The 27641-nt window shown below is 25.8% G+C and overlaps 1 protein-coding gene across 1 annotated transcript; it reads left to right on the top strand.

Annotated features, from left to right (window-relative positions):
* Window positions 1-46: 46 nt before the first annotated feature.
* LOC113389229 (tachykinin-like peptides receptor 86C) lies at window positions 47-26200 on the top strand. Its single transcript, XM_026626288.1, has 7 exons — window positions 47-179; window positions 1776-1887; window positions 13890-13991; window positions 18937-19071; window positions 20893-20967; window positions 23047-23197; window positions 26000-26200. Exons 1-7 carry the CDS (start codon window positions 83-85, stop codon window positions 26198-26200), a joined length of 873 nt encoding a protein of 290 aa, XP_026482073.1. The 5' UTR covers window positions 47-82.
* Window positions 26201-27641: the final 1441 nt, after the last annotated feature.

The raw sequence follows: 27641 nt of genomic DNA, 5'->3' as shown, positions 1-27641 counted from the left end.
AGACGTCTACAACTTGTCTAAGGATTTTTTAGACATTTCTGCCACAAATACAGATGTGGCCAATGGCCCTCCACCTTGGGCCATGTCGAATTCGGCCCAAGCAGCCTGGAGTTCGGCCTTTGGTTTCATGCTTTTTATAGCAGTCGGAGGAAACGCCATAGTTATGTGGATAGTTATAGGTGAGAAAACCAAAATTTTGGAAAAATTTTGATGCCATTTCATACATGTAGATGTTGAGTACTGGGATACAAATTTTTGTTGAGATCTGCCGAACGGTTTCTAAGAAATTATAATGAATAGACCAAGTTGTACTTTTTGGGTTTGGGGGAGCATAAATTTTGAACGCGTGCTCCGATTTTGAAAATTTAAACACCATTCGATATGTGTGGATGTTGACTTGTGCTGATTAAATTTTTGTTCAGATCTGTCAAGCCGTTTTTAAATTATTTACATTATAGTAACAAAACGCACTCGTTTGTTAGGACGTATTCAACATTTTTGAGAGCGTTGCAACTATAGACTGTTTTGCACTTTTTGGGTTTGAGGGAGTGTAAATTTTGAACGCGTGCTCCGATTTTAAAAATTTAAAAACCATTCGATACGTATGAATGTTGACTTGAGCTGGTTAAATTTTTATTCAGATCGGTCAAGCCGTTTTTAAAATATTTACATAATAGTGACATAAGGCACTCGACGCGTGTGCTAAATAGACTGTAAATAGAGTTTGTGGTAGTACAAATTTTGAATGCGTGCTTCGATTTCAAAAATTCCAACATCATTCGATAGGTGTGAATGTCGACTTGTGCTGATTAAATTTCTGTTCAGATCAGTCAAGCCGTTTTTAAATTATTTGCATAATAGTGACAAAAAGCACTGGTCATGCTCTAAAATTTTAAAAAGCGTGCAACGAGTTGACTCGCAAAAACTTTTTTTTGTTGAGATCGGTAGAGCAGTTTTTAGCTACTATTAGTGTCAAAATATTATAACACGTTTAAGCAATTTTTGTACAAATTTGCACTAACTTTAAAGCAAAACAAACGTTTTAAAACCGTATCAATCTTCATACAAAATTTTTATACAAAAAATACTGCTGTTGCAAAAATAAAATGTAATATTTTTTTTAATATTAATAATTAATATTAGATATCAAGCTTATATATAATTATAGACATTGAGTATTTGCATAATTATTTTTCGTATGATTTTATCTTTTATCTAATTAGATAATTGCTTAATAGTCCAGAAATTCATATAAAAACGTTTTCGTCTGTTAAATGAACCTGAAGTAATTTTTCGCATTAAGACAAATGAAAATGAAAATCTTATGTGAAAAAAATTAAGAAAATCTTTTTCTTTAGACTATCATTATGATAATAGATGTCTGAAGATCGACCTAAGAAAAAAAAATATAATTTTTTAATTAAAATTTTCATGCAAGTTAAAAAATATTTTTCCTAGTCAAAAATTTCTCAACATAAATATATAAAAATTATTTTTTCATCATAAAAATTATATAAAAAATTATTTTAAAATGTGCTGTCTTAATATAAACTATACTATTTACAAAATTTATTTATTTATTTAACAACTTTTTTATAAAAATATAAAAATTAAAGTTCATTTCTTAGGTCATGTTTTTTCAAGTTCTTAATAAATCCAAAATTAGCTCACAGTTTTTTAATACATTATATATTACATTTTCGTGTATTTATTTATTTAAAAATATTTTTAATAATTTTTTTATTATATTTTGTTAATTTTTTCCATTTTTTCAGCTCATAGACGAATGAGGACAGTAACAAATTATTTTCTTGTAAATTTGAGCCTTGCAGATTTGCTGATGTCTGTGCTGAATTGTCTTTTTAATTTTATATACATGCTTAAGAGGTGAGTAAAAAAAATATAACTCAATAAATTATTTAATTCTGAACAAATTTCTCGAATATTCCATTAACTTTTGACAAATATTTTAGAAGATATAAAATATATTACCCAAAAATGTAAAAAATTATATTACATTCATACTATTTGTTAATAGAGTTAAACTTGAATTAGTTTTAAAAAAATAATAGAATATTTTATAAATTTGTAGAGATGAGGTTCGATATAAATTGTAGTTATACTATATATAGTACAGTGGGTTTTCTAAGATGATTAATTTATGACTAAGTCATAATAAATTCTAGACGTAATTTCCATTAAACCAAAAAGACGACCGCATATTTTGAATATTCAAATTTTGTGGCCTGGAACGTCTGCTCTGCTTTTCATATATTAACATTAATAGACAGGGAGCTGATGAATTTTTTTTTTCTAAAACTACAGTAACTTGGTATAAACATGCATAGAAAATTGCATAGAAAAACGTTATAATTTTTTATACGACAAATATAAATTTCTTTTACTAAAGCTTCAATAACTTTTTAAATTGTTCAACAATACTAAATGGTATATTCAGTAAACTTTTACAGTATTAAATTATCTACGATTTTTGTTAATATTCTAAAAACCTACAGCAACTCGGTATACTCTAAAAATGATTGAGAAAACTGCGAAAGATTTTATACACCGTGATTGTAACAAAAATAGTGTTTTTTTCTACAAAAGCTCAAATAACTTTTTAATTTGTTCGACAATACTAAATGGTGTATTCAGATAACTTTTACAAAAATAAATTTTCTATGGTTTTTATTAATATTTTAATACCCTAAAGCAACTCGGTAAACTCTAAAATCACATTTGAAAACTGGCATAATTTTTCATACATTGTGCTTAATATAATTATATATTTAGTTTAATTTCTTGTAACAAAAATAGTGTTTTCATTTACTAAAGCTTAAATAACTTTTTAAATTGTTCAACAATACTAAATGGTGTATTTAGAAAATTTTTATAAAATTAAATTCTCTACAATTCTTATTAATATTTGAAAACCCTAAAGCAACTCGGTATACTTTAAAACCGCATTAGAAAACTGCGTGATTTATTTATACTCAATGCTTGTAACAAAAATAGTGCCTTTGTTAACTAAATCTTCAATAACTTTTTAAATTGTTCGACAACCCAAACTAGTGTATTCAGTAAACTTTTATAAAATAAATTATCTACGATTTGTATTAATATACTAAGACCATACAGCAACTTGGTATACTTTAAAATTGGTTTAAAAAACTGCATAATTTTTCATACATCGCGCTTATAACAAAAATAGTGTTTTTTATACTAAAGCTTCAATAACTTTTTAATTTGTTTGACAATACTAAATGGTGTATTTAGACAACTTTTGCAAATTATTTATTATTTATTAAATTATCTATGACTTTTGTTAATATTTTAAGACCCTACAGCAACTCGGTATACTCTAAAATTGCATTTAAAAACATAATTTTTCTTGCACCGCACTTATATAAAATATAGTGTTTTTTCTACAAAAACTCCAATATCTTTTTAAATTGTTCAACAATACTAAATGGTGTATTTAGAAAACTTTTATAAAATCAAATGATCTACGATTTTTATTAATATTCTAAAACCCTATAGCTACTCGGTATACTCTAAAATCACATTTGAAAACGCGCATAATTCTTCATATATCATATTCATTTCATATATCGCGCTCTTAACAAAAATTGTGTTTTTGTTTACTAAAGCTTCAATAACTTTTTAAATTGTTCAACTACACTAAATGGTGTATTAAGAAAACTTTCACAATATTAAATTATCTGAAGTTTTTGTTAATATTTTATTACCCTAAAGCAACTCGGTATACTCTAAAATTGATTTAGAGAACTGCAAAAAAAATTATACACCGTGATTGTAACAAAAATAGTGTTTTTTCTACAAAAGCTCTAATAACTTTTTAATTTGTTTGACAACCCAAAATGGTGTATTCAGAAAACTTTTACAAAATTAAATCCTCTACAATTTTTAAAAATATACTAAAAATTTGAATAATTTAGAGTCGAATTCTAAGAATTATACCTATTACCTATGTATGTATATTATGGGATATGATGGTGACGATAAATTTTTAGTTTTTGTTAAAAAAACTTTTTATAGAGATGAAATTTGATAAAATTGTCTTAAAAGGGTAAAAACTAGATACATTTTTCTTTGAAACCTTACACCTACATTTTGTTTTCATTGCAAACATCAAGTGAGTTTTTTCAGAAAGTTACAACAAGTAATAGTCTATTTCCAAGTTTGCATTTGATTGATTGTTTGTGTTATAACTTTTCACAGGGTTATAATTAGTTGAATCGGTCTTAGACGAATATATTGCTTTATAAAATCAAATTATCTACGATTTTTATTAATATACTAAGACTTTACAGTAACTCGGTATACTTTAAAAACGCATTGGAAAACGACATGATTTTTTATCTAACAATAATAATTTTTTTCACTGAAACTCGAATAACTTTTTAAATTGTTCAACAATACTAAATGGTGTATTTAGAAAACTTTTACAAAATCAAATTATCTATGATTTTTGTTAATATTTTAAAAGCCTAAAGCAACTCGCTACACTTTAAAATCACATTTGAAAACTGCTTAATTATTCTTACTGCTTAATTATTCTTAATGCTTAATTACTCTATTTTCAACTTGGTACTCCCTTTTTTGACTAAATCGTCAATAACTTTTGAAATTGTTCTACAACCCTAAACAATATATTTAGATAACTTTTTCAATATTAAATTATCAACAATTTTTGTTAATATACTTTTACCCTATAGCAACTCGGTATACTTTAAAATAGCTTCGAAAATTATCTCTTTACAATTTCACTCCCAGAGCTCTGTCTATCTTTAATGTTTGTAAATCAAACAAGAAACTTTACTAAATTAATAAAATTTTGTCTGCCTTTTTTGACTAAATCTTCAATAACTTTTTAATTTGTTCAACAACCCTAAACAATATATTCAGATAACTTTTTCAAAATTAAATGATCTATTTTTTGTGTTAACATTCAAAAGCTCTAAAGCAACTCGGTATACTCTAAAATCGCTTCTGAAATTATCTCATTACAATTTTACTCCCAGATCTCTGTCTACCATTAATGTTTGTAAATCAAACAAGAAACTACTAAACTAATAAAATTTTGTTTGGGCTATCGACTAATTTAACTAATTACATAATTCTAGAATATTAATTACTTTTGGCAAGTTGCTGCAGGCGTTAATAATTATATATATATATATATATATATATATATATATATATATATGTATATAATTATACTTTGGATAAAACAAACAACATGGAATTAAAATGTACATACAGTGTTTAAATGTACATTAGTAGAATTAAATCGATATAAAATTATATGCCCGAGGAAATAATTTATATATATATATATATATATATATATATATATATATATTACCTAAGAGCATTAGCAATTACTTTCATCCCAAAATAGCCCCATTGTCGTCCTTTTTGGTACAGAGAAAGGAAATTTCTTTAGGAATTTCCTTATTCAAAAAGAGGGAACAATTATTCAGAAACCATAAATAACCGAGAAACCGGTTTCCTCTTTTTCACTCAAAGACGTTGAAGAATTTTCCTAAGAAAAGCTTCTTGCGATTTTTACATTTATAATTCTTTGAATGCCACTATGGGGCTGAGGAAAATTGATGAAAAGTCGATGTGAAAGATAAAAATACAGATTTTAAAGAAATAATTAAAAAAAAATATATTTTTTTAATTTCAGTCAGAAAAAATATTAGAAATTACGTATTTATTTATTTATATTTTTATTTTTATTTATATATTATATTACAGAAAAAAAGTTTTTTATTTATATTTGGGTCGGTACTCACCTATGTCTGAATTCATGGCCCTGCTTAGGGCCAATATGGGTCACATTGATATCCTGACCTGTAATTTTAAAAATATCTTTAAATTTCGAATAAAATAAGAAATTTTGGATTGTTGTTAAACTTATTTAATTTATGGCCCAGTAATTACTTGTGCCTAAATTTATGGCCTTATTTAGGGCCCATTTAAACACATTAATGTCCTACGTCGTAATTTTAGAACAAATCTCTAAATTTTGAGAGAAATAAAAGTTTTGTTGACTTTTGGGCCAGTAATTTCTTTTGTCTAAGTTTTTGGCCCTATTTAGGGCCCACTTAATATCCTGCCGAGTACATTTAGTATTTCTAAATTTTGACAAAAACAATTGTAAAGTTGTTATTCAGTTTTGTTTGGATTTTGAAGAAAATAAGAATTTTTGGAATGTTGTTAAACTTATTTAATTTCTGGACCAGTAATTACTTATGTCTAATTTTATGGCCTTATTCAGGGCCCATTTAAATCACATTAATGTCCTGCGTGTAATTTTAGAACAAATTTCTAAATTTTGAGGGAAATGAAAGTTTTGTTGACTTTTGGGACAGTAATTACTTATGTACGAGTTTATGGCCCTCTTTAGGGCCCACTTAATATCTTGTCCTGTAACTTTAGTATTTCTAAATTTTGAAAAAAACAATAGTAGTGTTGTTATTCAGTTTTGTTTGGATTTTGAAGAAAATAAGAATTTATGGAATGTTGTTAAACTTATTTAATTTCTGGACCAGTAATTACTTATGTCTAATTTTATGGCCTTATTCAGGGCCCATTTAAGTCACATTAATGTCCAGCACTGTAACTTTTGCACAAATTTCTGAATTTTGAGGGAAATAAAAGTTTTGTTGACTTTTGGGCCAATAATTACTTATGTCTGAGTTTATGGCCCTCTTTAGGGCCCACTTAATATCTTGTCCTGTAACTTTAGTATTTCTAAATTTTGAAAAAAACAATAGTAGTGTTGTTATTCAGTTTTGTTTGGATTTTGAAGAAAATAAAATTTTTTTGGATTGTCGTTAAACTTATTTAATTTCTGGCCCAGTAATTACTTATGTCTAATTTTATGGCCTTATTCAGGGCCCATTTAAGTCACATTAATGTCCAGCACTGTAACTTTTGCACAAATTTCTGAATTTTGAGGGAAATAAAAGTTTTGTTGACTTTTGGGCCAATAATTACTTATGTCTGAGTTTATGGCCCTCTTTAGGGCCCACTTAATATCTTGTCCTGTAACTTTAGTTTTTCTAAATTTTGAAAAAAACTATTGTGAAGTTGTTATTCAGTTTTGTTTAAATTTTGAAGAAAATAAAATTTTTTTGGATTGTCGTTAAACTTATTTAATTTCTGGCCCAGTATTCACTTGTGTCGAAATTTATGGTCTTATTCAGGGCCCATTTAAATCACATTAATGTCCTGCGTGTAATTTTAGAACAAATTTCTAAATTTTGAGGGAAATGAAAGTTTTGTTGACTTTTGGGACAGTAATTACTTATGTACGAGTTTATGGCCCTCTTTAGGGCCCACTTAATATCTTGTCCTGTAACTTTAGTATTTCTAAATTTTGAAAAAAACTATTGTGAAGTTGTTATTCAGTTTTGTTTAAATTTTGAAGAAAATAATAATTTTTTGGATTGTTGTTAAACTTATTTAAATTCTGGCCCAATAATAACTTGTGTCTAAATTTATGGCCTTATTCAGGGCCCATTTAAGTCACATTAACGTGCTGCGTCGTAATTTTTGCACAAATCTCTAAATTTTGAAGGAAATAAACGTTTTGTTGACTTTTGGGCCAGCAATTACTTATGTCTAAGCTTATGGCCCTATTAAGGGACCACTTAATGTCCTGCCCTGTAACTTTAGTATTTCTAAATTAAAAAAAAAACAATTGTAAAGTTGTTATTCAGTTATGTTTAAATTTTGAATAAAATTAGAATTTTTGGATCGTTATTTAATTTTTGGCCCAGTAATAATTTGTGTCAAAATTTATGGCCTTAATCAGGGCCCATTTAATGTCCTCCAAGTCATATTAATGTCCTGCGGCGTAATTTTAGAACAAATTTCTAAATTTTGAGGAAAATAAGAGTTTTATTGACTTTTGGGCCAGTAATTACTTCTGTGTAAGTTTATGGTCCTTCTTAGGGCCCATATAATCCCCAAAAAAATACTAAATCTTAGCCAAATACTACAAATAATCAAATTAAAATTCTATATCCATTCCAATCCACTTAAATCTCCCAAACTAATGTTTTTTAATCATCTAAATTGGCCCATAGGGCCCTTTGCTTCGACCAATTCATCTGCAATATAAAGCCGTCTTTTCTTTTGTGATTCTCTTTGTAAATCGTTTCAACTTTTGTTCGACGATGAATAGAAATTGTCAAGTGTGAAATGGACTTTAGTGGTCTTTTGAGAATTTCTCAATTACTCGGCGGTTTGTCTCAGATTTAATTAAATTGTTTTGAGAATAGATCAAGATAAATACATACATGTACATACATACATACACACATATATATATATATATACATACATACACACATATATATATATATATATATATATATATATATGTATATATGTATAAATTCAATACAATTTACTTGTGTATTTATTTATTATATCTCTTGTAACTTCTAAACGGTCTGTCTAAAATAAATAAAATATTTGACAAATTTGTACAAAATTAAAAAATCAATCAGCTTGTTTATAACATAAAACTTCACAGCAACTATACTATACTTAGTATACTTCAAAATAGTAATTAAAAACACAAAATTTCTCGAAACACGATTAGAATGTAGTTACTTGTTAAATTGCATGCAAGTCTTAAACAGTTTAAATGATTTACACATCTTATATCATCTGTAACTTTTAAAGAGTTTGTGTAATTTTAGTACAATGTTAGAAAAATTTGTAGAATATAAAATAATAAATAATTTTGCCAAATATTGTAATGACCTACACCAACTCAGTATACTCTAAAAGGTGTTGTAAACTTTAATACTCTAATTATCAATGTATTTGCACCTACACATCTTATATCTTCTATAATTTTTAAACTATTTGTGTAATTTAAATACAGTGTTAAGAAAAATTTTAGAATATAAAATAATCAATAATTTTACCGAATATTGTAATGACCTACAGCAACTCGGTATACTCTAAAACGTGTTTCAAACTTTAATACTCTAATTGTCGATTTATTTGCACATACACATCTTATATTGGCTGCAAATTCTAAACTGTTGGTGTAATTTAAATATAATTTTAGGAAAATTTATTTAATATATAATTATGAATAATTTTGTCAAATATTATAATGACCTACAGCAACTCTAAAATTGCCTCCAAAACTAAAAAAAATATTATTTATTTTAATACTATTGCTATCATTTATATTATTACTGTTGCTATCATTTATATTCATGCCAGAGCCAAAATGACATTTTAATTTACGAATAAATTAATATTCAAATACGTGTGTATAATAAATACAAAGTCCTTTATATCTCAATTTATTTCCCAGACAAATTGCAAAGGATCCCCCAATATGCAAAATACGAGTATGTTACCATAAGAGGCTTTCACTTTCAGAGACGAAACTTTCGGTCAGTTTTCGACTTTAAATGTGATGAATTGCCTGAAATTGTTGTCTGGACAAATTTTAAAGTGCTTAAATTGAATCGGCTAGACTTTTAGAAAGCCTACTGTAAATAATAAATAGTAATAGAGCTAGTTTTTAAGGTTTGGTAGCCTAAAATGTACTCAAAACCCATGCAAAAGACAAGACTTCGAAAATGATATGTAAAAGTAATTGCATGCATTCAAATGCAATTTTAAAGTATACCGAGTTGCTGTAGGGTATTAGTATATTAACAAAAATCATAGATAATTTAATACTGTAGAAGTTATCTGAATACGCCATTTAGTATTGTCGAACAATTTAAAAAGTTATTGAAGCTGTAGTAGAAAAAAACACTATTCTTGTTACAAGTGCGTGCAAGAAAATTTATGCAGATTTCAAATGTGATTTTAAAGTATACCGAGTTGCTGTAGGCCATTGGAATATTAACAAAAATCATAGATAATTTAATACTGTAAAAGTTAACTAAATACGCCATTTAGTATTGCTGAACAATTTAAAAAGTTATTTAAGCTTTAGTAAACAAAAACACTATTTTTGTTAAAAGCACGATCTATGAAAATTAATTCATGCAATTTTCAAATGTAATTTTAGAGTACACCTAGTTACTTTACGGTTTTAGAATATTAATAAAAATTGTAGAGAATTTAATTTTATTCAGTATTAAATTTTGAACAAATTTCCAAAATATTTCATTTACATCAGACGAACTTTGTAGAAGTTACAAAACATCATTTCATTCCACGTCAATAATTTATTTTAGATCGTTAAAGATTATTTTCGGTACATGTAAATAACGTTTCATAATTTTCTTATTTTTCTGCAAGTTATGTAAATCTATCCTTTCCTAAAAGCACGTTTCTCCTTTATTTTCTGCGACAATAAAAAAATTATTTTCTCGACAATTGTCCCTGTCCCTGTCCCTTAACAATTGTCATCATGCTGACCCCGACAAAGACATAACAAAAGTACACAAATTACGTCCTATGCACGTCCTTGGGATGTCCCAGGGACGTCCCATCGGATAATCAGAATATTACGAAAGGAAAAAGTCACGTTTCGGCAACGAAATTGGGGAAAAACACACCTTTGGGGATAATAGTTGCATGGAGATAGTTATTGAATATTTGTAATAATATTTTATTATATATTTATTATTGGTATTCCTTCCCTTGCCCCATGTCGATTTATCTGTACAATTATGTTCTTATTTAAATTTTGCAATAATTCTATAGACTGTCCTCTTATTCTTAACCAACTATCCTTTAATATTCACAATTATTTTTCGATTATCCTACTCCTAAATCTAATTCTCTCTTAAATTCGCCTATTTTACTTATGTCCTCTAACTTTAACTTAATTAATAATGAAATAGATATTCACAACACTTCACCTAATCAAATAATCTCCATGTGCACAAGTTAACCTTTTTATTTTCTTTTCAAATATCTCATTATTTTATCTTATTCTGTTTATAAATATTATTGTTACATTCTGCATTATATGTAATTTTATGTTAAGCGTTTTATGTTAATAACTATATATTGTAATTTTGTATATATTTTAATTGTTATTCATTATGTAAAATAACTGTATTTTTGAGTCCTCTTGGAGTAATCTGTGGGCTATATAATTAAATAATAAATAAATATAGGGTAATGGTTAAATTTGGTATCATTTCTTAATTTTTGTAGGACTTTAACTATTTATTAGTTTTTTATATTTTTTTAATATTTTTTTCCTTTTTTTGGCTCCTACCGTCGCCAGTTAATGGAATTTCTGGCATGTGTGCTTCAAAAGACTTTTTTCGACTTTTTTCCAGAGTGTTTCCTTTCTTAGAAGAATAAAAGTACTAAAGTATTCAAATAAAACTTTTATTATATTTATTGAGCGCTTTTTATATATGAAAGTAAAAATGGTGGAGAGATCGTCTCGAATAACGTATGGGGTGAATTTAATTTTGTACTTTGTAAATAATATATATATATATATATATATATATATATACATATTTATATTTATATATATATTTATATATATATATATATATAAATATATATATATATATATATACTAGCTGACCCGGCAAACATTATTTCGCTAAGTAAGGTATATTCTAAACAATTTCTAGAGAATCAAAAAAATATTAACATTTCAAAAAAGTTGATATTGTTGAGTTTGTAGTAACACTTGCGGCCCTATTACAAGATTTTACTAAATTGCAAATTTATAGCTGTTTTTGTAAGAAATATGTGTGATTTTATACCTTTATAATTTAGTACACATATCAAGAAATAACATACTAAAAGTTTGTAACTCTTGTATAACGTTTTATATTTTTAAATATTTTTCAAAATACTCATCAAACCGTGGACTTGCAACTATTGGAAACTAGATATGCGAGAGTAAATTTGTTTACAAAATTGCACATTTATAGCTTTTTTTGTTAGAAACATATGTGATTTTATATTTTTATAATTGAGTACATATATTGGGTAATAACATACTAAAATTTTATAGCTCTAGTGTAATATTGTATATTTTTAAAACATTTTTCAAAAGTACATCTCATATCATATCAAACCGTCGTTTCGCAACTAATAAAAATAGAGTGTGCAAGTGTGCATTGCAATTTTTTAGTTTCTTCTGTTAGAAACATATTTGATTTTATATTTTTAAAATTCAGTACACATATTAAGAAATAACATACTATAATTTCATAACTGTATTACAACGCTTTATATTTTTAAAATATATTTTAAGCCGTCAATTTGTTTACGTCAAAACGTTTACTAACGATTTTGTGTATGAATATAACTACAAACAAAACTACTTACTACAATTTAATCATAATTAAATAATATTCACGTAAAACATCCTATTAAACGTAATTCAACAACATCTGTCAAAAACATTTGACACTTGACGTATTAGCCACCGTCCATTGTTTTATTCAAATTACGCTTCCACAAAAATGTAAAGTTTCTACGCAATTTTGAAATAATATCTCACCTTTCCGACAACCTACTGATTAACACGATTTTTTCAAGAATAAGACTGGCCAAATCGGTTTAGCCGTTTTCGAGTTTTAGCGGATCATTTTATCGAGAGCTCCATTTTTATATAGATAATATTATATATATTCTTTGTGTTTTTTCCTGGTTTAGTATGTATATAATGTTCTCCTCTTTATATTTATTATATTTTTTCTTTCTTTATATTTATATTATATTTTAGTAACCAAATATATCTCAAAATTATGTGAAAAACATCAACTTGCTCTTGGAAATCTATACAAAAAACCTAATATAAAATTTATAACAAAATATTTTTGCACTCAGAAATCTTGTTTTTTTTATATGTCTTTTCAAAAGTTATTTTCTAAAGATGCAATTAATAAATTAACAAAAGAAGCGACTTACCGATTTAATCTATTTAAGAGAACATTGAAAGAAACATTCCAGAAACAGAAAACAAATTAATCGTTCGCGAAAACTTCTTAGTTTTCCAATCAAACTTATACAAAGGGCGAAAATAAGGGAAAAGTTGGCACTTTGGGGAAATTTAATTATATATAGAGATATATACGAGTATAAATACATGCATAGGTGTAATAAATTTATACTATTTATAGTACACAAAACGTATTTGTGAATTTATTAATAGAGCACTTGAAAAAAAACATAATTTGTTTCACTACGTGTAACTTCTGAACTAAAAGTGATAAGTAAATAGTGCATTTGAAGAATTTTGTTTAAAATTAAATAATCTATATTATTTTTTGATATAGTAATGTTCTAAAGTAACTCGGTATACTTTAAAATCGTGTAGAATGTCTTTATTCTTGTTACATATCACTCGTAACAAAATAGGACATTTTTCCGATGCAACTTTTTTAACTTTCAAACTAAGAGCTAAATGTTCATCGTGTTTTTAAAAAATATGTTGAAAATTGTGTAATCTATAATTTTTTCTAACAAAATAGTATTTTATGGCAACCCGGTATTTTTTTAAATTAGTCTTAAATATGAGACAATGTATAAAAAAATACTCAAAATTTTATTATATTTTTTTAAATTTGTTACAGTCACATTTTGTCAAGGCAAATATTTTTATAAATTATACTAGAATCTTAGCTAAAATTTACAATAAGTTTTGGTAAATTTTTTCATTAAAACTTTTGCTAAATTTTAATAATTCCTGACGCAAGTCATTACAGCATTTTATTTTTCCAACAATTGTAACTACCACTTTGTATTTAATATTTAAGGTCTTAAAAACCAACTTTTTGCGCAGCAAATATTTTTAGAATTTAGAACAAACATTCAACTATCTTATCCCTCAATTTTAACCACTATTTTCAACTAAAACTATTTTTTTTTTATTTTTCCAGCGACTGGATCTTCGGCGACTGGTATTGCACAATAAACAACTTTATTGCAAACGTGACGGTAGCTGCGAGCATTTTCACACTCACAGGCATCTCATTCGACAGGTGACACATTTCTGAATTTATATTTATTTTTGCATTTAAATTTCAAAATATTTCACAAAATTATATGACATATTATGTAATGGGAATTTGACGTATGTGTGCATATATGTTGGCGAGGATTTATGTATTTGGGGTGAAGATATACGGAGGAAAATAGATGGAGGAAAATTTGGGATTTTTTTTGGTTTTTGTTAAATAACTCAAAAATTTTATAAGAAACTACCTCTTTTCAGTTAGATATGGTGAAACTAGATACAATTTACAACATTTCCTAAGGAACACTTTTATACACTCCTATATAAAAGTTTTGAATAAAACGACTTTGAATTTGATATTTCACTCTTAAGCAATCTTTTACGTTTTTGATATGAAAGTCCTTAATGCATATGACAAGGGTTGAAAAAAATGTAAATAACATCCTTTAAACCCTTTTTATACAATATATAATATCAAATGCATAATATTTTATAATCCAGAATTTCAAAGACCAATTTTTCTGTTTGTCAATAAATAATATTTAAACTTATGTACTATGAGATTTTCTATTCTATTGACCTAAAAAGGGTTGAAAGGTTTAAGGGGTTTTATTAGGAATCGTAAAACTTATATGAGAGATATGATATTGTATGGGATACAAAGTGTTGAATGATATATATTTTTATATAAAATATATGAGGAAATTGTTGGGATTTTGATATTTATTAATATTTCAGTTTCATATTAGTGTTATCGGTTGCAGTTTTTTTCCACGATTAATTTGTTAAAAATATTTATAATATAACAATAGTATTATATATTGTTGATAAGCTTATAAAATTATCCACAAATCTGCATATAACGTTTTTAAATTTTTGGAAGAAAATTCTTGAGGAAAAATAAGTGAACTTCAAAACTTTTGTATCTAAATAGATTTCAAAGGTTACATTTTTTGTATTTATCAATATTTTATTCTAATTTTTTGGCGATCTTGTATATATGTTGTTATATATCGTTGGAAAGACTATAAAATTATCTACAAATCTGTATATAACAATTTGTATATGTTAGAACAAAATTATGTGAAAAAAATTGTTAAACTTTGACATTAAAATCTTTGTATGGTGTTCAAATTGCTTTAGCTTCAAAGCTTTGGTTTAAAGTTTTATTTATTTTATTCTAAATTTTTGTATTCTTATATGTTGTTATATATCGTTGGAAAGTCTATAAAATTATCTACAAATCTGTGTATAACAATTTGTATATGTTAGAACAAAATTATATGAAACAAAATAGTTAAACTTTGACATTAAAATCTTTGTATGGTGTCCAAATTGCTTTAGCTTCAACGCTTTGGTTTAAAGTTTTATTTATTTTATTCTAATTTTTTTGTATTATTATATGTTGTTATATATCGTTGGAAAGTCTATAAAATTATCTACAAATCTGTGTATAACAATTTGTATATGTTAGAACAAAATTATATAAAAAAAAATTTTAAACTTTGACATTAAAATCTTTGTATCGCGTCCAAATTGCTTTAGCTTCAACGCTTTGGTTTAAAGTTTTATTTATTTTGTTATAATTTTAATAAACATATTATTAGTATTATATATCGTTAGATAGCTAATAAAATTATCTACAATCACGTATATAATTCTGAAAAATACTTGGAATAAAATTTTCTAGAAAAAAATTGGGAAGCCAAAAAAAAGAATTTCCTTCTATGTTCTTTATCCAAACCCTCAGTGCACAATCTCATCTAACACCTAAATATGATTTTATGTTATTTCAACCTCTTTCAGACAATCCTCAAATTCTTTGTGTACCAAAAATATTTTGGCAAAGTAAACAAAAGTCCATCAAACAAATCTAATTAAGTGTATTTATTGATTAAATATCGAAAACACGTAAAATAAACAAGAAAAGTATATACAAGGATTTATTCTATGCCAATAGGCCAATTTTTTGCCTGATTGAACACTTTCTATGGGAAATAACTTGTATATAGGTAATATAATATATATTGTGATTCACTTGGTTGGATTAAATGATTTTTTATCATTTGTGGACAGGGTAATGCTTATTTGGGGCTTGATATAAAACATATAATTCTGCTTTAGTACAAAAGTTTAAACCACTTTTCTAGACAATTTTGTTCCAAAATATTCAAAATTTTATACACTGTATTATAGATAATTTTATCAGCTTTCTAAAGATATATAACACCATTAATGTATTTATATAAACAGCAAAATAAATATAATTTCAAAGTTAAAATCAGGCGCTCACATATACAGATTTCAATATTAAAGTTTAACAATTTATTTTACATAATTTTGTTCTAACAGTTATATGTTTTTAGATACAGATTTGTAGATTATTTTATAGACTTTTCAACGATATATCGCAATGTATAAAATCGTACATAAATCTGAGCATAATTATACTAAATATGATAAATGTAATCGATGAAATACACCCAGGGCAACTAATTTTAAATTTTATACATTTTTTTCAATTATTTATATATTTTTGTATTTATTTTATTACAAATAAAATGTAGCTGATAATTTTATCAGCTTTAAATCAAAAATTACTGTAATATACATAAAAATACTGTAATTTTATTGATAATATTCTAAACTTTGCAATGTACTAGATACCAATTATTTGGACATACTAAATCGCACTGCATTTTATTTTATTATTATTTTGGAATTTTAGTACAAAAAATATTGAAAAAATGTTAAAAAAAAGATTGCAACATTACTCTTTATTCTTGTTGTATTTTCATGAGTACATTTGCTTTTATAAAAAATTATTTTGGACACTTTTGTAATGCATTTTTATTATTATTAACACTATACATAAAATATATTTTTTAAACAACATAATTTAAAATAAATATTCTAACACAATTTGAACTTTTTTATAAATTTTTCATTAATTTTATTATCTGACGTCACAAGAAATATTACTATCAACTCAGTTTACAATATATAAACAATTTTCACACATTTCAAATAGGTTTTTTATACTGCGCACACGTCTTTTAACTTTTCCAAGAACTTTTACTGTCGCAAACAGAATATTATATTTTGTTGAAGTTGAAAATAAGTTAGATGTATGAGAAGTAGCACTTTACTTATATAAAGGAGTTGCTAACATATGTAAAAGTGTCTTTGAAAAGTTTTAACGCACATTTTACTCCATATACATCTCAGAACATGTTGTAAATTATTTTAATAATATATCCAGACATTTATATATAGATCTGTACATATATGTTTGAGTATCAGAAGATGAAGATATCATGTTGAATATTTTTTTAAAATTGCACTGGTTTTGCTAAAATGCTGTAACTTGGTTATAGTGTACTTTAATATGTCTACTTTTACAGCAAATTTTAAAATTACTAAATATTTAACTGGGTTGTCTGAAATATACATTTGTTATGCAAATAAGCACAAACTTCTGGTATAAGATTCTAGTTGCTTTTAAGATTTTTTTTGACAATTTTCTATAACACAGTAGCAATTTTATTTGATGGTACTTTTGTCTTCATTGACATATCTACCCGACTTTTTATCTAAAGTGATTATTTTCCTATTCTTCAGGTTACAAAATGCTATTTTAATACTTATGTTATCATTTTCAATATTGAAAGTTTTCACATTGCACAACAATTTATTTTTCTATCATATTTTTGATAAGACATTTGTATAAAATTATTTACTACTTTGACTTTTGTTTACTTTGCCAAAATATTTTTTATACACAAAGAATTAGACGATTGTCTGAAAAATTGAAGTTGAAATAGAATAAAATCATATTTAGGTATTGGATGAGATTGTGCACTGAGGCTTTGGATAAAAAACATAAAAAAAAATTCTTTTTCTTGACTTCGCAAATGACTGAATAGTTGTTTCTAGACAATTTTATTCCAAGAATTTTAAAGAAATATATACGTGATTGTAGATAATTTTATTAGCTATCTAATCATATATAATACTCATAATAAGTTTAATAAAATTATAACAAAATAAATGAAATTTTAAACCAGAGCGTTGCAGCTAAAGCAATTTAATTTCTATTTAATACAAAGATTTCAATGTCAAAGTTTAAAATTTCATTTCATATAATTTTGTTCTAACATAAACATATTATTATACATAGATTTGTAGATAATTTTATAGACTTTCCAACGATATATAACAACATATAGGAACACAAAAAATTTAGAATAAAATGAATAAAACTTTAAACCAAACCGTTGGAGCTAAAGCAATTTGAACACCATACAAAGATTTTAATGTCAAAGTTTAACGATTTTTTTCCTTATAATTTTGATCTAACATATACAAATTGTTATACACAGATTTGTAGATAATTTTATAGACTTTCCAACGATATATAACAACATATAAGAACACAAAAAAATTAGAATAAAATATTGATAAATACAAAAAATTTAACCTTTGAAATCTATTTAGATACACAAATTTTGATGTTCACTTATTTTTCCTAAATAATTTTCTTTCAAAAATTTAAAAACGTTATATACAGACTTGTGAATAATTTTATAAGCTTTTTAAAAATATATAATACAATTGTTATATTACAAATATTTTTAACAAATTAATCGTGAATATAAATAAAGTGCAACTGATAAAACTAATATGAAACTGAAATATTAATAAATATTAAAATCCCAACAATTTTCTCATCTACATCTAACAACTTTTGAAATTATCATCCCCATTAATTCCAAAACTCAGCACATTGTTATCAATACAAAATCATCTACAAATGTGCAAACTTTGCCCACAAATTTCAATACGTTGCACATGTTATCTTTAGGTAAATTATTGTATGTATTTGCACCGAAACCACAAAAGTTATATAATACATATAATCTACACATTATAAGAAAATATTTAGTACTAAAAATATATTATTTTTTTAGGTACATGGCCATAGTGAGGCCTCTAGAACCAAGAATGTCGAAAAAATGCTCTTTATTAGCCATAGCTGCAATTTGGTTTGCTGGAATGATTTTGGGAATACCCTGTCTTATGTATTCTAGCACTGTAGTTTACAAGTAAGAGAAAAAAACAAAAAAACATAAAAAATATGTAATTACTTTAATTGTATATTTTGTGTTTTTATAAGATTCTTATAAAGATTCTCATCAGCCCAAATATTATTTTTTGACAAGATTCTTATTTAATTTGTCCTAAATTCTTATAAGATTTTTTTAAAGTTCTTAACAGATTTTTATAAGATTTTTATTAAGTTTTTATTGGGTTTTTGCAAGACTTATTTATATTTAAAAGTTTATTTTAAAAAAATATATTTAAAATTGTATACACTGTATTATAGATAATTTTATCAGCTTTCTAAAGATATATAACACCATTAATGTTTTTATATAAATTATAGCAAAATTTATATAATTTCAAACCAAAGCATTAAAGTTAAAATAATGTGAACGCTACAGATTTCAATTTTAAAGTTCAACAATTTATTATTACATAATTTTGTTCTAACAGTTATATGGTTTTAGATACAGATTTGTAGATAATTTTATAGACTTTTCAACTATATATTGCAATGTATAAGACCGTACATAAATCGGAGCATAATTATACTAAATATGAAAAATGTAACCGATAAAATCCACCCGGGGCAATAAATTTAAATTACATACATTTTTACTATTTTTTTATTACATAGTTTGCTGATAATTTAATCAGCTTCAAATAAAAAATCATTAAAATAGACATAACAAATTTCATATTCTTATACAAAGAAAACAACTTGCAAGAGCATTTCATTATTAATATTATTATAAATTTTGCAATGTACTAGATACCAATTATTTGGTACTGCATTTTATTTTATGTTTATTTCAAAATTCTAATACAAAAAATATTGAAAAAATGTTAAAAAAATATTGCAACATTACTTTTGATTCTTGTTGTATTTTCGTGCGTTTGCTTTTATAAAAACTAAAAGATTCATATTAAATTTTATTAGGTTCTTGCTAGACTCATTTATATTTAACAAGTTTATTTAGGTTTTTTTGAATTTAGTTTTGAATTGTAACTATTATATTTGTAATTATATATTTACAAAAAATATCATTTTTTGACTAGATTCTTATTTAATTTGAGCTAAATTCTTATAAGATTCTTTTGAAGTTCTTAATAGAATTTTATAAGATTTCTATTAAATTTTTATTAGACTTTTGCAAGACTCATTCATATTAAAAAAGTTTAAGTTTTTTTAAACTTAGTTTTGAATTGAAACTATTATATTTGTAATATATGTACAAAAAATATTATTTCTTGACTAGATTCTTATTTAATTTGAGCTAAATTCTTATAAGTTTATTTTGAAGTTCTTAATAGTTTTTTATAAGATTTCTATTCAATTTGTATTAGTTTTATTTTCTTAGTTTTGAATTGAAACTATTATATTTGTAATATATTTACAAAAAATAATATTTTTTGACTACATTCTTATTTAATTTGAGCTAAATTCTTATAAGATTCTTTTGAAGTTCTTAATAGATTTTTATAAGCTTCCTATTACATTTTTTTTAGGTTTTTGCTAGACTCATTTATATTTAAAAAGTTTAAGTTTTTTAGAACTTAGTATTGAACCTATTATATTTGTAATATATATTTTTTAACTTATTATTACATGATTTGTAGATAATTTTATAGACTTTCCAACGATATATAATAACATATAGGAACACAAAAAAACTAGAATAAAATAAATAAAACTTTAAACCAAAGCGTTGAAACTAAAGCCATTTGGACAGCATACAAAGATTTTAATGTCAAAGTTTAACAATTTTTTTGAACTATTATATTTATAATATATATTTTTTTAATTATGATTATATTTTTAGTGAAAAATACCATTTAACAGCCTGTATACTAGTTTGGCCTGATGGATCTTCAGATGTCTCGAAAATGGATTATATGTAAGTATAATAAAATCCTAACTAAACTGAATTAAACTAAAAATTACAATTTAATTTTATTTAATCCTAGAAACAATCATATAAATTATGTTCAAATTGATTTGACGCTTTAGAAGATGTAATAAGGATTTATTCTCAAAAAAATGAGTAACCCTTTACCACAAAACTTGCTTTTTGAAAAATTCATTAAATCTGCACAAAAACATCAATATTTTTACTTGTAACGTCAGGAATACATAAAATTAGCAAATTATTTATTACCCAAAAATATATACATCCCCTATCAAAAGTTTTGTCAATAACTAATTACATAGATTAATTTTTCGTCTGTGAAAAGTCTTTTCCAGAACAAAAGTTTTATTTAACAATCTCCATATTTAAAAGCTAAATCAATGCAAATTTTGCTCCATTGTCAAGCATTCGCACATTTTGCTAAAAATTTGCATTTAAAGTATTCGAACATTATTCTTTAGTGAAAGAAAACTTTATGAATTGGAAAATTAAAAAGTTTTTTGCATCATAGAGGCGATAAAAACACGTAGGATATAAAATTGTCATTTATGGGAAAAAAATATGCAAAATTTGCTAAATGATAGCGAATAAAATTTTGTTTCATTAAAAGTTTAGATTTTACAAAAATCTTTTCTTAATGTTTCAATAATAATGTAGGCATTTCATTTTTCTTATTCATAATCATAAATTTATTATACATATTCTAATTAGGGTTTATACAAAAACCGACATTTCAGAAAACCGGTTTTCGAATTTTAATTTTACTAAAAAACCGGTTTTAGCCGGTTTTCGAATTTTATATAGAAAATAAATTTTTGCTCGATTATTCTGTAATTTATCCGCAAATTTAGTGTAATTTAGATCAGTATTTGACTGAATTTATTTATTGTTCAACTTAATAGATAGTAAACAAAATTATTTTAATTTTAATTAGTAGAACTAAAAAATGATAGTTGATCTTGATTAAATAACTTTGAAAATAATTATTCGTTATTCATGCATCATTTTCACATATAAGAATAAAAATATTTTTCTGATAGTAAAAGGAAAGTTTTCGAATAAATTAAAATAATACATTTTTAAATAAAAAAAATTCATTAAATAAAAAAAATAAAAAAAATATTAGATACATGTTTATATATACTTGTTAATATCAATTTTAGTTTTGAAAACAATTAAGCTAAACTCGGGTATTGTCTGTTCCGAGCAATTTTAATTACCTAATTTTAAACATTCTAATTGTTTTTTGTGTTTAATATAATATGATTTAAAAAAACTGAGAACGTCTATCGGATTAATACTTAGACGTGTCCTTTGTTTACTCACAAAATTTTCTGAAATATAAAATACTCTCATACTTGCGACCAAATTAAATTTGTTTTTAAAGCCTGATATAATAATTCTAAGTTTTTTGTTCTTTAATTTGTGGCTTCTAGGGTTTAAAACTTTTTTTTTTAAGTTTGAGTAAAGGAAGTTACTTTTTCAAAAAGAAGTCACACTGATTTAAATTAATATATACACTGGTATAAAAATCTAAATTAATATATACAAAACCTTTCTGGGACCATTGCAGACTGATAAGATGTGAAATGCTATTGTACTGATATGATTTCAAGAATCAAAACGCCTTCATCTATCTTTTGTATTTTGCTATATTTGGCATTTTCCATTTATACAGTGAAAACCGACCTTTTTCACTAAAAAACCGGTTTTCGAATTCCATAATTTTCGACAAAAAACTGGTTTTTAAAACCGGTTTTTGAGAACCGACAAACCCTAATTCTAATATTGTCTAGGTTCATAAGTAAATTGAAATTTTTGGCAGATGATAGTTTTCATCTGTTTTAAATGCAAACAATGGCATGTCGTTTTTTACATTTTTTCCCTTTATTTCTACAATATTGCACATACATCCCAGTTCCTTATAATCACATACATCCTAGAAAATTCCCTTAACAAACTTCAGAAAGATTTATCAAAATTCGCATGATCGTTCCGCATCTTGTTTATTATTTTATTATATCAGTCTATTATATTTATTATCTTATTTTTTGGTAATTTTTCTAGTTATCAGGTTGTCCTGTTTATTGTGACTTATCTAATGCCTATAGCAGGGATGTCCAGATGCTACTGGGCAATGGGCAGAGAATTGTGGGGCAGCAGGTCAATTGGGGAACACACACAAAGACAGGCTGATGCCATTTGCAGAAAACGAAAGGTCAGAAAAAATAGAAATGTTGATAAATCTAATGATTTTTGAATCATAAAAATCGGTTAAGGCGTTGCCGAGATATCCACAAAATCCCAAAAAAACATCTTGTGATAGTAAAAAATTAGTTTTGTGGATCTTATATATAAAAATGAATCGCAAAATGTGTTGGTAAGCGCATAACTCAACAACACCTGAACCGATTTGGCCAATTCTTTTTTTAAAATGTTCGTTGAAGTCCAAGGATGGTTCTTACGGCTAGAAAAAATCGACTAATTGACGGGAAAAGCCTAAAAACAGCCCTTTTTTTCTCATACAAAACGTAGAGTTAATTTGAGCTTTACTGCTCTTATATAAAGTTCATATTAAATTACAATCACTCACTGTATACTCCTTCTAAACGATTATGCGGATTTTGATAAATCTTTCTCAAGTTTGTTAAGGAAATTTTCTAGGATGTATACGATTGTAAAGTAGTGGTATGTATGTGCAATATTGTAGAAATTAATGTAAACTAGTGGTTTATGGCATCGTGCCTTAAGGCGAATTGCCGGAACTTCCTGTACCGTAACGAAATATTCGAGAAATTTTAAACGTTTTCAAATATATTATTACAAATACTGTAACTTTCATTATTTTTGCTATCTTGTTATTGATCTGAGCAAATCAAATATGAATCATAAATCAATTTATCATTAAAGTCCCTTTTCTTGTATTTTAATTTTTACTTTGCCTGTCAGTAGAGTCACTTTTTCCTATTTTCCATTTGGTTTTTACTTTGCTCGTCAGTAGATTCCTTTTTCATGTTTTTGAAATTGAAATTCACATTGCTCGTCAGTAGAGCCCTTTTTAAAAAGAAATTTAAATTTCACTTGGCTCGATAGTAGAGTCCCTTTTCTTCTATTTTAATTTGAATTTTACTTTGCTCGTAAGTAGAGTCCTTTATCTATTTTAATTCACATTTCACTTTGTCAGTAGAGTCCTTTTTAAAAAGAAATTTAAATTTTACTTAGCTCGATAGTACAGTCCCCTTTCTTCTATTTTAATTCGAATTTTATGTTGCCCGTCAGTAGAGTCATTTTTCTTCTATTTTAATTTGCATTTCACTTTATCAGTAGAGTCCTTTTTCTTGTATTTGAATTTGAATTTCACATTGCTCGTCAGTAGAGTCCTTTTTAAAAAGAAATTTAAATTTAACTTCCTTTTTTCCTATTTTCAATTTGATTTTTCTTTGCTCGTCAGTAGAGTCCTTTTTCTTCTGTTTTATTTTGAATTTTACTCTGGTCGTCAGTAGAGTCCTTTTTCTTGTATTCGAATTTGAATTTCACATTGCTCGTCAGTAGAGTCGCTTTTCTTATTTTCAATTCGAATTTTACGTTGCTCGTTAGTAGAGTTGCTTTTCTTGTTTTCAATTTGAATTTTACTTTGCTCCTCAGTAGAGTTCTTTTCTTCTATTTCAATTTTGAGTTTCACTTTGCTCGTCAGTAGAGTCCCTTTTATATTTTTATTAGAATTTCACATTGCTCGTCAGTAGAGTCGTTTTATTTCAAATGAGAATTAAATTTTACATTGCTTGTTAGTAGAGTCCTTTCTTCTGTTTTAAATTTAACTTAGTCTATCAGTAGAGTCCTTTTTTCCTATTTTTATTTCCAATTTCACTTTATATTTGAATTTTAATTTTACTTCGCTTGCTAGTAGAGTCATTTCTATTTTAATTTGAATTTGACTTTGTTCTTAAGTAGAGTCCCTTTTTCTATTTTAATTTCAATATTACTTTGTTAGTCAGTAGAGTCCCTTTTTTCTATTTTAGTTCGGATTTTACTTTACTCGTCAGTAAGGTTCCTTTTCTTGTATTTTTTCTTGTTCTCTTTTTATTTGAATTTCACTTTGTTTGTCAGTAGAGTCCATTTTCTTGTATTTTAATTTGAATTTTACTTTGCTCGACTGTAGAGTCCTTTTTTAAAACGAGAATTAAAAATCCTATTGCTCGTCAGTAGAGTCCTTTTTTAAAATAAAAATTAAGTTTTACATTGCTCGTCAGTAAATTGTTTTTTTTTCACATTTTTCACACAATTGGAAAAGTGCTCCAGTGCATAAACAGTCTAAACGCACTTGGGTAAACATTTGTATCAGAGTGGCGCTTAGACTGTGCTTAGCCTGGGTAATTTTTTGAGTTTTTAATCAAAATTTACAAAAATATTTCATGAAAAATAAAAAAAGATGTAATAATTTTTTATCCTCAAAAGCAATTGTTTCGTCAATACAAGCAGAAACTTTTTTAGATCATTCAAATCGGACGCTTAGTTCATTCAAAAACTGCCATTTTTGCACATTTAGCTCTGTATCTCCGAAAGCGCTGAGCCTACATTTGCCAAAACCTAATCACCTCTTCTCCCGATCATTACAAATTGAATGTTTTTTAGATCATTCAAATCCGATACTCCGTTTTCTCAAAAACTCGATTTGTATTTTCTGCACTCTTTGCTCCGGATCTCCGTAACGGCTGGACCTGCCTTTCCCAAAAACTAATTAGCACATCTCTCTATCAATAGGAATCGAATGTTTTTTGAACCATTTAAATCGGTTGATCCATGCGCCCGAAAACGTGGACGAAAATTTGTATCCATACATACATACACACACATCCATTTTTTCTGAGGTATGCCAAAATGTTCAGAAACCTTCAAAACGTCGAGAAATGTAAAAATGTTCAATTTCGATTTTTGGACGATTACAATAACTTACCCTACGGAATGTTAATAAATATACAAAATCTGTGTCTATTTTACCACGTTTTATTTTTTTTTTCAGGTGGTCAGGATGTTCGCAGCCGTCGTGGGCATTTTTGCAGTTTGCTGGCTGCCTTATCAGCTCTATTTTGTCTACATGCATGTGGATAAATCGCTGATGTACTGGCCTTATACCCAGCAAATGTATTTGAGCTTCTACTGGTTAGCCATGGGTAATGCAATGGTTAATCCGATAATATATTACTGGATGAACAACAGGTAACCACTATGGTTTATACAAAAACCGACATTTCAGAAAACCGGTTTTCGAATTTTAATTTTACTAAAAAACCGGTTTTAACCGGTTTTCGAATTTTATATAGAAAGTAAAATTTTTGCTCGAATATTCTGTAATTTATCCGCAAATTTAGTGTAATTTAGAGCAGTATTTGACTGAAATTATTTATTGTTCAATTTTGTAGATAGTAAACAAAATTATTTTAATTTTAATTAGTAAAACTAAAAATAATAGTTTATCTTGATTAAAAAACTTTGAAAATAATTATTCGTTATTCATGCATCATTTTCACATATAAAAATGAAAATATTTTCATGGTAGTGAAAGGAAAGTTTTCGAATAAATAAAAATATTACATTTCTAAATAAAAAACATCCATTAAATTAATATTAGATACATGTTGATACATACTTGTTAATATCAATTTTAGTTTTAAAAACAATTAAGCTAACCTTTTATTTCTGTTCCGAGCAGTTTTAATTAATTAATTTTAAACATTCTAATTGTTTTTTGTTTAATAAAATATGATTTAAAAAATCTGAGAACGTCTATCGAATTGCTTCTTAAACGTGTCCTTCGTTTACTCACAAAATTTTCTGAAATATAAAATACTCTTATACTTGCGACCAAATTATGCTTAATTGTTTTTAAAGCCTGATATAATAATTCTAGGTTTTTTGTTCTTTAATTTGTGGCTTCTAGGGTTTAAAACTCTTTTTTTAGTTTGAGTAGAGAAAGTTACTTCTTCAAGAAGGAGTCACACTGATTTAAATTAATATATACACTGGTATAAAAATCTAAATTAATATATACAAAACCTTTCTGGGACCATTGCAGACTGATAAGATATCAAATGCTATAGAAATGATATGATTTTAAGAATGAAAACGCTTTCATCTATCTTTTATATTTGGCTATATTTGTCATTTTCCATTTATACAGTGAGAACCGACTTTTTTCACTAAAAAACCGGTTTTCGAATTGCATAATTTTCGCCAAAAAATCGGTTTTTAAAACCGGTTTTTGGAAACTGACAAACCCTAGTAACCACAAAGAATTATATAAGAATTGAAGGTTGTCGTTACAATGAGGGAATTTAATGTAATTTTTGTTACAGATTTCGAGCTTATTTCAAAAGGGCTGTTTGTGGGCCCTTGCTGGTGTGCAGATTGACAAGTGCAGATCCTGGTAATACTGATAGTCCTGGAGGACTTGCCAGGGCTCACTCGTACTCCCAAAGTAAGCAATTAAAGAATTAAATATATATATATATATATATATATATATATATATATATATGTATATATATATATATATATATATATATATATATATATATTTAGCTAGTATATATATATATATATATATATATATATATATATATATATATACTAGCTGACCCGGCAAACGTTGTTTTGCTAAGTAA

This window comes from Ctenocephalides felis, unplaced genomic scaffold (assembly GCF_003426905.1).
Source record: "Ctenocephalides felis isolate EL2017-DRISC unplaced genomic scaffold, ASM342690v1 CF-g0.4_SCAFFOLD_03573, whole genome shotgun sequence".
Taxonomy (NCBI): domain Eukaryota; kingdom Metazoa; phylum Arthropoda; class Insecta; order Siphonaptera; family Pulicidae; genus Ctenocephalides; species Ctenocephalides felis.
This window is presented reverse-complemented; position numbering and strand designations above follow the sequence as displayed.